The sequence below is a fragment of the Poeciliopsis prolifica genome, unplaced genomic scaffold (genome assembly GCF_027474105.1).
Source record: "Poeciliopsis prolifica strain line A6 unplaced genomic scaffold, Auburn_PproV2 SCAFFOLD002, whole genome shotgun sequence".
Classification (NCBI taxonomy): Eukaryota; Metazoa; Chordata; class Actinopteri; order Cyprinodontiformes; family Poeciliidae; genus Poeciliopsis; species Poeciliopsis prolifica.
The window spans coordinates 9,283,287-9,300,724 of record NW_026562377.1 but is presented as its reverse complement, the minus strand read 5'-3'; the positions used below and the strand labels follow the sequence as shown (position 1 = coordinate 9,300,724).

At 37.8% G+C, this 17,438-nt stretch overlaps 1 protein-coding gene across 1 annotated transcript in view; it reads left to right on the top strand.

The window, feature by feature from the left end:
* si:ch211-191a24.3 (tensin-3) overlaps positions 1-17,438 on the top strand; it is a 41,807-nt gene that overhangs the window by 3,218 nt on the left and 21,151 nt on the right. The window contains exons 3-14 of the mRNA XM_055055875.1: positions 217-267; positions 348-470; positions 585-649; positions 2,439-2,522; positions 2,653-2,765; positions 3,635-3,695; positions 3,772-3,847; positions 4,806-4,935; positions 5,100-5,165; positions 6,905-7,009; positions 11,349-12,224; positions 17,293-17,423. Coding sequence (XP_054911850.1) covers positions 217-267; positions 348-470; positions 585-649; positions 2,439-2,522; positions 2,653-2,765; positions 3,635-3,695; positions 3,772-3,847; positions 4,806-4,935; positions 5,100-5,165; positions 6,905-7,009; positions 11,349-12,224; positions 17,293-17,423 — 1,881 coding nt within the window. The remainder of the gene's footprint in view (positions 1-216; positions 268-347; positions 471-584; positions 650-2,438; positions 2,523-2,652; positions 2,766-3,634; positions 3,696-3,771; positions 3,848-4,805; positions 4,936-5,099; positions 5,166-6,904; positions 7,010-11,348; positions 12,225-17,292; positions 17,424-17,438) is intronic.

Here is a 17,438-nt window from a genome sequence, read left to right as displayed (position 1 = left end):
TAACATAATTTAAATTATGTTATTTAGCATCATAATTAACATAAATGTTTTCCACTTACAGGTACTAAAAACATGACATTTAAAATTAGAATTATTTTTAAAAACCAAAATAGAACTTATTTTTACATCGAACAAATGGCCCTCATCTGAGTGCTTATTCTGAATTATTGAATATGACTGTAATTTCTAAACATTCACTTTTCTGTTCTAATACAGGTCATTAACCTTTCTCAGAAGCACGATGTTCTTACAAAAATCACCCACAAGGTAATTAAACACTCAAATATATTTGGCTTCAAGGTTTCAGTTCTGTGTTTATGTGACGCACCAGTTCGGTTTCCTGTCAGATTTTCAACACAGGCTGGCTGGATCTCTTAGCTCCCAGTTTGGATCAAATCTTTAAAGTGTGCACAGCAATGGAGAACTGGCTCCAAGATTATCCAAAACACGTCCTAGTGTTACACTGTAGGGTAAGCATGGGGGCACTGGCCACTCACAGTAACATTAAGATGTGTTTGAGGTGATCTGTGTGGTACATGGGTGGGCATAATATTTACACTTAAATCTGTGAACATCTTCAACAGGGAGATATGGGAAGGCTTGGAGTTCTCTTGGCATCATACATCCACTTCAGCAACATGTCTGCCAGGTAACAAGTTTAAGAACAAATTTTTCTTAAAGAGTAAAACTGCAGTACATCAACAAATACATTTTGAAGACACTATGAAACAAGCCTGTTCTTCACTCTTTCCATTGAACTAAGCCTGCACCATAACCCTATGTAGACAGAAGATGGATGGGGTTTGGAGGGTCTTGGAGACATTTTTGACATCTAATATGCATTAACGATGGAGTGCACTTTAAGTTACACATAACAAGATTACCCCACCTGTTTGAGAGTTCGTAAATCTTAAATGTTGAGAGCATGTTGGTTCATTGTTATTGTTGGAGCATAAGTGGAGTGCCGTGTAGGAGAGCTTCCTGGCAGCAATGGGAACAAATCAATGAAGTGTTGCCTGCACAGACTGGTTGGCTTTGTTTCCAGAGAATTTCAACCTGGCTACAATGTGATTAAACAACCACTGGCCTTTAGTGACCATGCAGTTTGAAATTTGAAATGTAGAATGGTTGTCAAGGTCTTGAAAAGAAGTCTGGTATTATATTTGGTGATAATAAAAAGGAGGAAAAGTAAAGGCAGTGGTATATGGTGTTTCTGATTCCATGGCTCAGGAGTTGCAGCATGAATAATGCATCTTTAAGCTTCTGGACTTTGGGGTTGTGTGCTCACAGGAATGCAAAACAGGCACATTATAGATGTGTCAACAGAACAGGATTGCTTCTGTTGGTAATTATGGCACTGCAGCAGATGCTTGTCTGAAAACTTCATTGTTTACTAAATTTGCTGTGATCCAGGCACTGATTGAGCTAATAGAGGATTTCAGCACGTCCTTATCTCCTTTCTTTTGATAAACAGGAATTGTCCAACAATATCAAAGCATTTTAACACAACATCATCAAGAAAATAGTAGAAACAACGTAGTGATTGTAGAATGTTAACTTTGTTTTTGTGGAGTAGATATAAGAAGTGTTCTATGAGAACACTTTAGTTCACATGGTTTTTAGTTTTTAACCATTCTGAGAGAAATCCTGTAAAGTAGAGAGCTTCTTTGGATAATTTTAAAGTTGTTATTTTAAAGTTTTGTTTTAAAGAGTTTCCTGTCAAAAAAGATCTAAATAGGCGTTTTCAGCCTGAGGCACTGAATGTTGTTTGATTTAGTGAAATCTTGAAGAGCTTTTCTGGGTGGTTGTTAAGATCAAAGAGCAATTGACACAACAAAACACAGAGGCTAAGCTCTTGACAAGCCAAAGGACAGCTTGTATGATTAAAGAGACTTTAAACTGTGAGTTGTTTGAATTTTAGCCACAGATCTTGTTGTGTATGTAGGCAAGTCATAATAGTGCGAAAAATATAGCTTTTACAGAGCACATCTTCTATTTTTTAACAAGGAAATCATGTTAGGAAAATTAGTTTAGGTTGAGTTGGTCTTCAGATGTCAGAAAAGTTCAACTGGATTCTAAGCAAATTCCTGCTCTCTCCACGTGTGTGCAGACATGCTGACCATGGCTGAACAGTTGGGAAATATCTGATTGTGACCATTGTCCCTGTGTGCACAATCCATGAGCTTGTGATTGCAGGCATCTTAAGACTGTGAAAGACGCCTGGTTTCTTCAGGGAGCAGAGCCTAAAATACATAAATAATTTTGTCAGAAAAAGACAGTCAAGGCAGTAAAGACATTCAGTTACTTTGTGTACAAATCAAATCAGGAAGATCTAAGTAGGCTTTGACAGAAATCTCTTCAGGATACCAAAATGTTTCAAGCCATCTGCAGCTCAGCTAACATCTGCAACTTTATCTGAACATGTGCATTTCTCTCAGTGCAGACCTCTCTCTGGACCACTTTGCCATGAGGAAATTCTACAATGACAAGCTATCTGCTCTGATGACCCCCTCACAGAAACGGTAACAGGCCCCTGGCCAAATAACTCACATTCATCCTTCATCTGTCATAATCTGATTTATCCTTAGATTGTCATTTAGTGGTATTTTTATTGGTACACTTGCCAGATACATAATCTCTGTGTCTTCTCAGGTATGCTTGGATGGTGGGAAGCATACTAAAAGGAGGATTGAGGATGAACCCATCTCCGTCTTTTCTGCTCTGTATAGTTCTTTATGGTCTTCCCAAAACAAGACCAGATGAAGGTAAGCATCAAAAGAAAAATGGCAGCTACACATTTGTAAAGGGGTTTTGCAAATTGGAGTTGACACACTTAGAACAACAGCACATTCAACTCATCTAAAACAGTTCCACAGGGAGTGAGTGGTGGCATGAAGCATTGAGATGGAGTTTCATAAGCTGTACGACGTTCTTTGGAAAAAACTGGTGAAGATTGTGAGACAGAAGACACCTCATAGACAGCTTAAAGAGCACCACCGGCAATTCACTGAGTTTGATGAGAATCTCACTTTGAGAGTGAAACCCGTGTTTTTCCATTTTGTGCTTTTGCTGTTTTCCTGAATTTTTAATAATAAAAGGAGCAAAAAGGAGTGTTGTATTATGGAAAATTTCATGCTGGGTCATATTTGCATGGTGTACTGTACTGTACTGTATCTTCATACAGTTTTGTAAAAAGACTCTTAAAAACTGCCTTTCTGACTAATAATTTGAAGTTATTTTCTATGATCTACTCCTTATCAGTCGCAAGGTAGCCAGATTATATTACTCTGATAAATTCAGTGTTATTTTGGTTTCATCAATGATCCTAATGTCATCCTTGATTTCCAAATGAAATGCAGAAATAAGTCCATATTTTTTATCACAGAGCAATGATCCAACTAATTTTCTTCTTAAGGTGTCTGAAAGTGTAGCCCGTATTCTAGACACAGATGTACAAACGTAGACTTGAATATTATTTAAGTGTTGTACTTGTTTCAGTAACTCAATTCAAGTAAAACACATTACATATTTCAATTGCACACAGGCTGATGTTTTCTAGCCTTCATTTTGTTAGCTAAGATGATTTTTTGCTTACAGCTCATGAAAACTATTGTGTATTCTTTAAATCCCACAGGATGCTGCCTTTTCCTTAGAGTCTACCAAAGTCTGCAAGCAGTTTGCACATCACCAGTGTAGTAAGGCTCATCATTTAGACACTGTAAACACAGTAGATAGAGGACAGCGACTAATATGTGTTTGCCTTCACTTCAGTCACGTTAATGCTGCTCAGACAGATCGGCTGTACATCGTGCTTCAGCCAGCTCAGCTCCTCAAAGGGGACATCATGGTGAGAAAGTCATACTACTTCTCTATGTGTTTGTTTTCCACATAACACATTTCTTTCACCTTCCAGTTTGCAAAGTAACATGGGTGTTTTTTAACTATCAAGTCAATTGCAATAAGACACTTCTACCCATATATATATATATATATATATATATATATATATATATATATATATATATATATATATATATATATATATATATATATATATATAAAAATTCCCTTCTCACCCACCGCGGGTGGTTCTTATCCTCTGAGCTCGGGTCCTCTACCAGAGGCCTGGGAGCTTGAGGGTTCTGCGCAGTATCTTGGCTGTGCCAAGGACTGCACATTTCTGGACTGAGATGTCTGATGTTGTTCCTGGGATCTGTTGTAGCCACTGCTCCAGTTTGGGGGTTACTGCCCCGAAGGCCCCGATGACCACAGGCACCACTGTGGTCTTCACCTTCCAGGCCCTCTCCAGTTCTTCCCTGAGGCCCTGGTATTTCTCCAGTTTCTCGTGCTCCTTTTTCCTGATGTTGCAATCACTTGGTATTGCTACATCTACCACAACGGCTTTCCTCTGTTGTTTATCCACTACGACAATGTCTGGTTGGTTCACCTTTACCATTATATATATATATATATATATATATATATATATATATATATATATATATATATATATATATATATATATATATATATATATATATATATATATATATATATATATATATATATATGGTAATATGGTAAAAAAAAAAGTCCTAAATATTTAACTTGATTTGTTGAGATCTTCTTAACAGAGGGTTATGTTTTTGCATAAAACTTATTATCCATTGTTCAAAGTAGCTACTTTCAAGTCTGAAAAGTCATCAGATTCCCTTCAAACAAATATTGGGATGCAATTGGGGTAAACTGAATTAGATGGAACAGTAAACAAGATGCGTTGTCACCCAACTTTTCCTCATTTTTAGGTGGTGTGTTATGAAAAAAACCTTCAATCAGTGAGTCGCCAAGTTGTTTTCCGCCTCCAGTTTCACATGGGCCTGGTGTTCGGACACTCCCTCTCTTTCTTCAAGGCGGACCTTGACTGTGCTGCTGAAGGTATTTATAACCTGCTTTGTTCCAGCTCTGCTCAGGGGCTCTGTCAGGTTTTAATCTGTAACTGATAAAACTGTTGGCTCTCGGCACACCTGAACTAACACTGGCACCTTGAAGGACAAATGGAAACACGTGCAGCTGTCTCATTTCTGCTCTCGATATTCCAGATTCCCGTTTTCCAGATGATGGAAAAGTGGAGCTGCTGTTCTCAGAGAGCCCTGAAAAGATCACAGGTAGAAAACTACTCTGCAGAACATTCATGTTGTGGGAAGAAAATAAGCTTTTAAAGTGTTTTATCAGAATGCATGACAAGTCAACTCATTCTTTAAATGTATTTCTCTACATTAATATTGGTCTCCAGAGACATAAAAATCAGTTTTGTTTTGTTTTTTTGGTGAGGGGGTTACCGATATTTTTGACTTAGTAGAAGAACATCTTGGAGGATTTACAAACTCTTTCCGAAGTCTTTAGATCCTCCAAGCAAACACTTATTCCGCTGAATGAATGTTATGCCATCCTGAATGCACCACATTCATGATAGTGTTTTGCAAAAAAAAAGAAAAATAAAGTCTGAAACAATGTTCACATTGACTGAACCGCTTCTAGAATTTGATAGCTACATTTTTAAGGTTAAATATGTACACTTTGTTGCATCTCTTTCTGTGCTGGTATCAGTTTCATAATTGATCAATAGTTCAGCAAAAGAATTTGATTGATTTCCTTTTCTAAACAATCTTAACACCCAATTTATTGTCAGAATGTGCAAAGACTAAATTCCACTCGTGAGCAAAGCAAGCACATAAAATGTTCACCACTCTGTGTTCTCAAATAAATAAATCAACTTTAAATAAATCAGTGAAAAATTGTAATGAAGCTCACAACAGACCTCTTAGTATATGAAAGGATCCTACTTTATCAACTGTAATAAAAATGACTAGCTTTTATTGACAGTTGAGTAAAGTCTGTAAACGCAGGGCAGGGCCATATGAGACAGAGAAGCAAAGAGAATACACATAATGTAGTAACTGGCAACAATATTTATGTCAGTGGTGGCTTAAAACAGGGCAGTGAAATTTTAGGAGCAGTTTCTGTTAACAAAAAGGTACAAAAAACTAAGAAGACATGGGAAAGAACAACAAAGAGCACAGGGATGGCTCCAACTCCAATTCCACTCAGGAAAAGACACAACTAAACACAAACTTGGTGGGTCCAGTGTACCTTCTGCAGGAGAAAAAAAAACTGGAGAATGGCAAGTTAATGTCTTACTGCTCCCTCAAGTTATAACAACACAACTATGTTACCTCAAGATAATTCTAGCTAAAAATTGACATACATATGATGTAGTTTCACTTAAAAATAGGCATCACATGAGAAATGAGCTAAAGATTTAAATGAACTATTAGTCTAACATTTTTGACCCCTTATAACACAAGTGTCAAACTCCAGTCCTCAAGGGCCATTGTCCTGCAACTCTGCTGCACCACACCTGAATAGAATAATTAGGTCATTAGCAAGGCTCTGGAGAAAAAGGAGGAGGTCATTAAGGCATTTCATTCCAGTATTTTGTACTTGTGGCACATCTAAAAACTGCAGGACAGCGGCCCTTGAGGACTGGAGTTTGACACCCATGCAAAAGAATTATGTTAATTAATTTTCATTTGTGAAAGAAAACATTTTGCATCCAGAAGGGGGCAGTGTTGGACAGCACGCCAAAAAAAACCTCCCTCGTTGTTCCGTAGGAGCAACGAGGCTCTTCATTTCTCAACAGGAAGCATTGTGAGGGATTTATCGGACACGCATATCAGTGAGTAATTTAAACCGGTAGATACCAACACGGGGAGAAAAACAAAGACAAACAAAATGGGAGGATGTAAAAATGTAACATCTCACGTCTTGATTTTTATGAGGAATCGAACCAGGGGATGAGTTTCATTCCCTAAGTGACTGGTGTTTGTTATTTTTTTCTGTCTAGGTAGAGAACAGTGGTTCAATGGGCGCTGTGTGACAGTGGACTATGACACGATGGACCCATTAGTCAGACGAGATTCTTTCCAGGACTGGCCTCATCATGAAATAAGTAAAGTACCTTTTATTCTTATTTATCCTCCCTGATTTGTCATTTTGTCTGGATTAGGTTGGAAACCTAATACTGTGTTATCTGAGGGGAAAATATGAAAACATGGAAATTACGCTGTTGTGACTTATCAAAAAGAACATAAAACAAACAAACATTATGAAAGTAGAGAAACGTTTCTCCCTATAAAACTAAAATACAACTACTTAGACTGTAGTCAAAGGTATTTCATAAAATGAGACAAATAGAGGAACATGTTTGACAAAATAATCTTTTCAGCTGTGTTTTTTGTTTTCTACATCGTTCTTGATTATTTCTTTAAATATTTATTACTTATAAATATCACAGATTTTTGCATTCAGCTTACATTTGTTAATGTTTTTAGATTTTTTCTAGTTTATATATATTTTTTGCTTTTACTTCTATCTAAATAAGTCTCAAAGAAATACGGGCCAATAATGTTCCAGGAGGAGCTCAAATACATTCAAACTGTAGGAGAATTATTTAAGACATGATGCTTGTTTAATGTGAAGCATGCTTGAGGGACAGAAAGGCAATAAAATTTAGGATTTTATTTATTTTTTAGTCAAAGCTGTTTGTTGCAGTGACAGCAATAAACAGTCAACAGGTCTTTATCTTTATGATGAAGACCTGTTGACTGTTTGCACACAATTCAAGTTCAAGTTTCAACACTTTCACACAATTTCAAAAGAAAGAATCAAATTTTCAGCTTTCTTTGGATTGCGTTGCTGTGGTTTCTTTCTTGGCCACCTACAAAATATCTCATAATTGTAGAAGATTAGTGATAAAGACTTTCCACTTAAGGTTTCTGGAAATTCTCGTGAAAGCAATCAAGACAGCGAACAGACTGGAAGCTGCAAATTTTTTCCCCGAGAATTTTCCAGTTCCTCGGAATAAAAACACCAACACAAAATCACAAAATCCCACAGCAGACAGCTGAAACAATGGCTTTAAGCTGTGGCTGAGGTTTTAGCTCCAGCTGTTTTATGCCATGGCTAAATCTGCCCCTTCCAGCCATGTAATTTAGATTTAAAGACATGTGGAAAAGCGGCACGTAAACACGGAAAACACACACAGGACTGCAAACAAGAATGTGGAACTCAGCTGCTCCTGCGACTGTTGTTTTGGAGCTCAGGTAGTTCTACTTGAACGTCTAACATTTCTCTCCTGTGCTGCTTCTGTCACTCCATCCCTCATCTGCCTTCCCTTTCTATATGCACTGCTCTCAGGTTCAAGTTGCAGGTTGCAATTTGTCCAGTAAATTCCCTTCCCCCTGCTCCCCCAGAGTCCGCCTCCATGTTTACATTCTCCTCACCAAATTTGGGCAGCTCAAGGTCCTTGTGGAGGTTTTTTTTCCTTGAAAGTGCATTATGTGTATAGCACACACTTCCACCTGTGTGTTTGTGTGTGTATCTGAGGGTAGTGAATGATCCGCCCTTTAGTTTCCTTCCTTTCCTGAGATGAAAACGCATGAGTGCACCCTCAGCTACCTGTGTCGGCTGGGACAGGATGCAGGGGGGTAGGGGAGAGGGCCAGAAACAGAAAAAAAAAAACTAAAGGGTTGAAGGCGGGGATTTGAAGTGCAGCAACATGAGAGAGGGAAAGGAGAGAGTAGAGGAGGGGGCACACCAGAGAGCTGTTAGCACCTTAGGAGAAAGAATGTACTTCACATGTCTTCCTGCTGCTGACTAGATGAAAAAACAGGAGCAGAATCAGGAGCTGCTCTGAAACTTTTCAGTCTGCTTTCACTGTCATCCTTCTCTTTCCTTTTCTGTCTGTCATTCGTTTTGCTTCCTCCTTCTCTGAGTCCGGAGGGAGGCTTCGGCAAAGTATTTTCATCCTGTTTCCAGTTAGCAGAGCGGACAGTGAAAGTTTCCTGCTGGCTGTGGGTAAAGTAAGCTTTCTTACATTTATTTCTGTTGGGCTGATTGAAGCTTTTGGATCTCTGTTTACCGGTTTATCAGTTTGTGAGCATCAGTGTATAAAAAACCTCTTAGAATCACTGGGAAGTTTTTTACCATGGATCTTTGGCATTTCAGTTTTATTGCCTCTCTTACACTCAAGAGGCTGTACTCATACAGCTGTGCCATTCACTGTGTGTTATGCAGTAGTTATTGTATATTATTTTATACTTTATTAAAATTAAACAAGCTTAACATGGCACAGATTTGACATTGAAGTGGCTTATTTATGCCCAAATCTATATAATTTAGGAGGTCAACCACAAATTAGAAAACACTAAACAAGCTTATATGCTTAAAGCTTCATATATATAAATGAGAACATCAATACCTTAATAGTAATTTAGTTAAAGAAGTGACACTCTTGTATTTTACTGATTGTTTATACAGAGAGTGACATATTGCAAGCATTTATTTGTGATAATTTGAATGATCATGGCTTACAATTAATGAAAATCCAAAATTTTCATTAATTGCAAATAATGAAAAATTGAATATTCCTCCAGATTAATACATATAATTCTTCATTATGTAATTGGCCATCATGGCAAAGCTGCTGTAGAAAGTCACCCTTACCAAGGAGGGAAAAAGATAGGTCATTGCTAAAGAAACTGGCTGTTTATGCATGTAAAAAGCATTAAAAGAAAGTTAAGTGGGAGGAAAACATGTAGCAGAAAAAGGTTCACAAGCAGCAAGGGTAGCCTCAATACCAATATATGGAGTGCTTTTCAGTGATTCAAGAGTTCCCAGACACAAACAAATTGAGGACAGGAGCTCCAAATGTTGCATTGTGTGACTAACCCACACAATGCAACAAGGAAAGGAAAACAAGGAAAAATATCAGCGGTTACTTCATTTGAAAGAAAAAAGGTTCCAAAGTCTTCTATTCAACTAAAAGTAAATTGTGCATTATATTTGAAACAAATGTCCCAGAGTCTGAAGGAAGAGTGGAGGGCAACTAAAACACTTCATGTTTCCTTCTGCTGACAAGTTTTATGGAGATGCTGGCTTGATTTTTCAGTGAGACCAAGACTCATTTGGTCCTACTTACTAGAAGAGCTGTTAATCAGATCTCTTCTTATTCAAACTATATGTGAGTCAGTTGTCTGACCCCAGGTAGATGACTGTGATGGACATGTCCTTTTTCTCGTGACATGCAGACTCATGCATGGTACCGTCAGCCTACACAAAAAGGTTATTGTGTTTTCTACACCAAGTGTGTCTGAAGTCATGATTCATGGGCTGTGGTGATGCAGGTGCACACTCCATTTCATACAATCAGACAAGTTTTGACTGTAAATTGGAGTTTTCCAGTGGAATGTAAGTGATTCAGAGACAAATCGCAGGAGCCAGTAAACAACAATCAGAAAACATAATTACAGCAAATTGCTAGTGTGTCATTTTTTTCTCTCTTGTTTAAATGTATTTATTTACCATTAAGATTATTATCATGAGAAACACTTTACAATCGAGCCTGGGAAAAAAAAGAAGAACAAATTACTTAGTAAGCAATAATTTTAGAAAGAACAACAGTGAAACATTAACCCAAAGGGAGAGCTGTCAGTGGAAACAATCAAAGAGATTATGAAAATCATCTTGAAGGTACATCAACAAAGAGTATTTAAAAAAAAAAACATTGGCTATGTCCCATCAGCTCAAAGCAAATACAAACAAAATGTTCCAGAAAAATCTACACAGATCTGAGAATTCAAAAGAAATAGCAAGATAACTCATAGTAATTTCTTCATTTTATCTTCATCATCATCAAAACATCAAAACATAAGTAATGTTTAACCAGCAGATCCAGTCATCTCCTATGATCAGCATCACTTCCTCTAGTCACAACATCCTCTTGTCTCCTTCAGTTACAAACCTCAGAGTTAAAATGAACTCCCGCCTCACCTCCGAATGTCATGTAGAGCAACTCTGAAAGATCTACTTCCATTAACTTAACACTACCAAACTTTGCTCCTCTCTCACTCTACCAGATTCAGGAAAATGGGTGTGTTCCATTGCCTGCTCCAGGCTGGATTGATGTGGAGCTTAGAGCTTGGGATATCTTGCAGGAGTCCTCAGAGGCTCCAGCTAGGATCCCGATGAGAACGCAGAAATACGAACACATTACACCTATTCTTCACCCGTTTCACTAGCTTCCCATCCCACAATGCAGTGGGGTAACTTACAAAATCCCCCTCCTTATCCATCAACACATGAATAGAAATTGACATTCTTAATTCAAAGAACTTCTCACCCCTTCAAAACATGCTTAATATTTCACCAAATCTCTTCCAAAAGCGGTAGTTCTCTATTTTTTTTAAACCAGGTTTAAACTGATGAAAGTGATTTCTGTCTCCTTTCAGGCCCTCCTGATGTGTCTGAATCTGGAAATAGAGATTTGTACTCCAAAGTGAAGAAGAGCACCGAGGAAGGAGCTCTGTATCCTCTGCCGTCTATCAGCCCGAGCTGCAGCGACAGAGCGCCATCAGCCAGCAGTGACTCTGGCCTCTCCGTTGCCTCACAGGGCCGGACTGGAGTCGGACCCAGAAGAGGAACCACGCAGGACATTTGTAGCCAGGTTGAGAAGCTGATTTTTGGGGCTGAGTCAGAACCAATCCAGGCTCTTCTGGAGGTCATGACTGAACTGGGTTCCTCTGGTGCTGGAGATGGAAAGGTGACTGGAGATGAGTCCAGACTGGGAGCCACCATCAATGGCGATGTTTCATCAAGCGAAAGGGAGACGGATATTCTTGATGATGAGGACGAAGGTTCTCCTTCACAGGCTCCAGACTCGAGCAGTGGTTTCTCACTTCCTTCTGAAAATGTACCTGCAACTCAGAGACAAGCCCAAACAGAGTACTCCACTCACTCCTGGGTTCGACAGCAACAAATGGTGGATCCCATCCCGGACCAGGGAACCAGCAAGTCGAATAAAGAGAGACCAGCACCTCTGGAGCTTCCTGAAACACCGACACGAGGATTAAGCAGCAGGGAAGCAGTGAAGAGAGGCCTCTTAGACCAGGACAACAGACAGCCTGAGAATACTACTTCATCCTGTCAGGAAGATGAGCTGGCCTCCTTATCTACAGACATCGACGAGTCCATTGAGCAGCTAAACAAGCTGATTTTGGACTTAGACCCCACTTTTGTTCCGGTTCCCACTCGATGCTCTCCTCTGTCCCGCTCGGCCTCTCTGCACACCAACGGCCTTAGCCACAAAGGACAAACCCATCAGTCAGGTAATGTTAAACAAAATGCTAGATGTGAAATGTATCAGAGCTGTTAGAAAACATTTGTCCCCCCAAAACCCACGCGAAATCACAGAAGCGTCATTTTATAGTTTTGCAGAAGGGTTGTCTGCCAGTTAGGGCTGAAAAACATATCGCGATAAACTTTTTACCCCAGTCAAAATTGATAATTACCTCTAGTTTTTTCGATTTACGTATCTCAAATATCGCCGAATCGGTGGTGTGTGACATTTCCTCTTGTCATTGTTTATCTTAAAGCAGTTTTGAGGCAAACAGTGATGATAACTGCTGTTACTCAAGTTTCTCAAAAGGTCATTGCGAGGTAACCAAAGAGTGAGTGAGCTAGTTGATGCCATCAACCTTTCTTCGCTGGCAGTGAGAACAGCTAATGCCTTTCCTCTGTCTTCATCTCTGGAAAGGTTCTTAATTGGAGTTCAATTAATATTTTTTATATTGAAAATTTAATTTTATATCAGATGTATCATTTATTCATACTGATTGTGTGTCTGTCACATTCAATATACATTGTTATTGATTTATTGTCCAGCCCAACTGCTAATGAAACATAAAGAACATCTTTTACTGAAAAGTTTCTTGTTCTATTGTGTTTGGACCTGCAGCTTACAATTTCCATGTCCAAAATTCAGAAAAGCCCAAAGAAAGCAAGCAAGCTATGCATAAACAATAATGTAGAAAACACACTAGTACTGATAAAAGAAATAAACATAAGTCACTGACTTGAAATTAATTCATACCATGATTATTTATGTGTTTATTTGCTCAGAGAGTTGGAGGAAGTGACAAAAAATGTTTCAGAAGCCATGCTCTGTATTAACAAAAAAAAAAAAAAAAAAAAAAAAAAAGTCAGTTTTAAAAAAAGGAGCTGCATGAGCATTTAAATTTCTGCCCCAGTTCTGGCCACTTCTGCTATGCCAGTGTGCTCAGGTATCTGCATCCCTTTTCTTTCAAAATTATGTCATTATAATTCTTTATATCATAATACTTTATATTATAATGACATATACTACAGGGAGTGCAGCAGTTGCAATTGTAGCTGAAAATCTCACAATTTTAGAATATTTTTTAATTACGAATGGTTAACATTATTCAGAGTACACTGATTCCCTTGCTTTTCAGTCTTAAGAGTTGTAGCCCTACTACTTTTTATTTATTTATTTTTTTATCTTGCTGTGAGTGTGAATCTAAATATGAAGTTATTCACATTTTGAGAAAGATCAAGTTTTGTCATGTCTATAAAGTATGTCTGTTGCTTTTGCTATACCACTCTTGTACAATGTGTCACATTATGTTTTTCTCAGTATATGGTACATAACAAAATGTCAGCATAATTTTTTTTAAATTATACATTTTTAAACTACGTCTTGTGATCATCTTCACATTGTTAAATTATAATTTAGATAATAATAGTAATTGAATCACTGACTTTATTCTGATAGTTGAGGCTCCAAAACACTTTTGGTGTGGCAAAAAAAAGTATATTTTGAAATCAAATTATTTAGTTTTGAAGACAATGGAAACACAAACTTTATTAGCGTGATACATTTTTAAGCTTAATGTGTTGCCTAGGTTTAAGATATATTTTCCCTTTAAATGTTTAGAAGGCCAAACAGAAACTCTTCTTACGATGAGAAGCTTTAAAGATTTTTATGCATTTCAATGTTTGCTTGTCTGTCGGAAATATAAATCGTATCACTTGTATCAGTCCTTGATGGTTCTCTATTTTCTTTAGAGCCCAAACTTGAGCTGACAATTGCACAAAAACATGGCAAGTGTGTCAAGATTTGCTATGCAGACAATGAAACTATTGAAAAAAACATAAATTACTTAAAAAAAAAAGCCTAACTGCGACAATTCTGCTTGTAAAAATAAGGCTCCACTTACTCCTATTTAAAATAAATATCACATCAAGTTCAGACTGAGAAAATTGTGGTAAGACAAGTACAATTTATTACTGTTAACTGTAGTTTAACACTGCACAGACGTCCAGTCCCAGATATTATCTGGAGTATTTCTTAAAAGAATTGGCCATTATACTGAAAACACTTATGCTGCCTCACTTTCTAAAATGCACAATTTCCAGCATGTTCAGGTGAGGTGAATGAAGATAAGACTGAATTTCATGTTTTCATTTTGCTGATCCAAACTATTTGTTTTTTCTCTCTGAGCTTCAGGGAGCCGGTGTAAGACTTTAGAACTGGGGAGATGTACTCTATCTTCCTGTTTTTTTTTTTTTTAGGTACAAATCACCACCAAGTGGTGGAAATCTACACTTACGACAGAAGTATGAATGTTTGCTGTAGGACAGAGGTTTGTAAATGTGGGTTCTTGCTGAAGTTTGGAAGAGTTTAGTCAAACAGGTAGTGAAGGATTCTATTGTGAACCCAGTGATAACCAAGACCTCTCTTGGTTATCAGAGTTTCTTTTATGAGATGTGTCTGCATGTGACACACAATGATGTGTTTACTCTACTGTTTGCTTTGTTATCACTGGAAATATACAGACCCTGAGGTTACATTATGCAACCACACATAACGTGAAGTGGGTAAAGTGACTAAGAAAGATACAATGATTATGGGTACAAATCACAGATGAAGGTAGATTAGCCCTAACCTGAAGTTTTGTGTGTTCACACCAAGAGATGAGAGGGATTTCTGTGATGCAGGGCAGAAAAAAAATAAAAAAATAGAAAACACTACCTGAGAACTAAGCTAAACTTAAAAATCTAAAAACACAAAGCACTAAATGTTTATTTTGAATATTTTCTTGATCTCATTTATTGTTCCTTAATAAGGGGAAGAAATAACAAGTGTTTATGATTCCTGCTGCTGTGACATATGTATACATAACCTCTGACAACATTTTGGCGTCATGACGGTTTACGTAGAAGGAATGAGCAATATCTCATGGAGAATTGGCTTCTTAAAGGATTATCTCATGTCAGAGTGGAACAGTTTAAACTGAGCATTGGTGTAGGAATATGACTGACACTCGGAAACCATTTATACATTGAATGCTGAAGCCTTCCTCTGCTTCTGTAATGCTTTTAATAGGCCCCCATGTGGGCCTATTTACAAAATACTGATTTAACATACTTGGTGATTTTGCAAGGCAGTCCAAAATGTGATTGGATGTGGACAAAGATTGAAATTCAAGCAAATTGACGAGCCACCATTTAGTTCCAATTAACTCTGCATGGCAATGCAGTGTGTGTGGAAAGCTTTAATTTATTTTTTGTAAATTAATTCAGGAAAAAACATTAATATTTCAGAAATGCTAAAAACAATGCAATGCATGAATTTGTAATTTTATCCTTGAACCTCAAAGTTCAAGAACTGCTAGCCTACTGTAACAGACTTAAAAACAGAAAACAGAAATCTTTTTCAAATAGTTATTGCTCAAAAATGAATTTAATATTTTGTACTAGCAAAGAAGCAAAGATATAATGCAGTCTCAAAGTACTGCATTTCAGAAATCAAGAGAAAGTCAACCAGTCATTGATGATACTTTTTTGGAAACTCCTTTTATTCTCCATATTGTCTCTCCTTGCTTGGTTCCTCACAACCTGATGGCACATGCTGTATTGTGATTTTATTGCATCATATCCACTGGGACGATGCCTGCAAGAACAGTAATTCTTATTCTGTGACCTCTGTCACTTATTTAATTTATGGTGTCAAATGAGGATTATCTCCACTTTGATGCCATCTGCTTGAGAAACAGTCCAAACTGAGCTCAAAGCAGTGATAATTTGGCTTATCTGGAACATATCAGAACAGGAATGTCCTTTGCAGGAACTCAGACAACTCTTGTTAGTGTCTTTGCTTCAACATTCTACCTCTCATCCTTTACTTATTAGTTTTGGCTGCAACCTAGAATTTATGTTCCGGAAACATGGTCTGAGTGTTTGTACATCAGCAGATTGATGTGTCAAAGCATTGGAAGCTGATATTTCCTCTCAGGCGCATTTTAAGCTATAACTATCACTTGTCTTGGTTCATTATTATAGTGAGTGTTTTCAGGGGACGGTTTGAAGGAGGAACTTGTAAACATTCAGGAATGCTTTTGAAGTTTTGACATAATGACTTCACCCTCTCATCTTCCTGAAAAGACTACAGTCCTGTAACAAATGTGGTGGACATTAGGTGATACTTGAGACTTCCATGGAAGCTTTTTTGGCAGGCCCGCTGCAGGGACAGTAGCTGAGTTAGTTGCAGTGGCTCATTCCAGCGTTTTTTTTATGAGACGTTTTGGGTGGCTAAAATTGAGACCTTAACATTTTAGCCTATTCCTAGGTTTTGATCCTCTAAATACCAACAGCAGAGACTTTAAAGCCAAGCATAACAGGTTGAAGTGTCTGAAAATCAGTGGTCCAATGAAATGACAAACCCAAAAGCACTTTTTATCCACAAATGAATACTTTTTAGAAATCCTGTGAGCACTGCTTGTACTTCTCTCCCTTCTCTCCCTTTCTCTTGATCGCTAGATTTAGTGTCAGTATTTTGATAGTGTCACTGATGCTTTTATTATTTGAACTGAAGAATGACAAAGATTCAGAATTTCTTCTGTGTTAATGAAATCAGCATATTTAGAATTTGGTTTCTCAAAATAATGTATTTCAGCTCGGAAGCATGCATATTTAGAACAGACGTCAAAATAAGTGATTGTTAAAGCAGATGTTTTTCAGACGAGACACAGCGATGTTCCACCATCTGTTTATGGTGCAGGCTCTCTTAGTCACACTAGCTGTACCTCCACTGTTAAAACACATGGAGAGAAGCCTTTGTTGAAAGCAAACAAGGCAAACACTGATTACTGTCATCGCCCTTTATTGGCAAGTCGGCATGTGTTTACAACAAAGTGTCAATTTAGTTTAATGTCATGCTTTTTTAAAAACATAACCAGACTGTTTGTGTGTGTAAATGTGTGTAGCAACAGAACACATGACTGAGTTTCATTCTCAAACGGATTGCGTGTCAGATTATAATCTGTTTTACTGTCTGGCTCCCTTCCTCCTCTGCCTCTTTATTCTCCTGATCAGGGTGGAAACAGCAGAAACATGTCAGCGACGTGGTGGACTATAGTGGCCCTCAGAGTCCAGGATGGAAAAGAGGTGGAGCTCAGAGCTTTAAAAGCTCCCCAGCCAACAGCCCCTCCTTCTCAAGTTCCCAGGTAAACTCAGTTTCA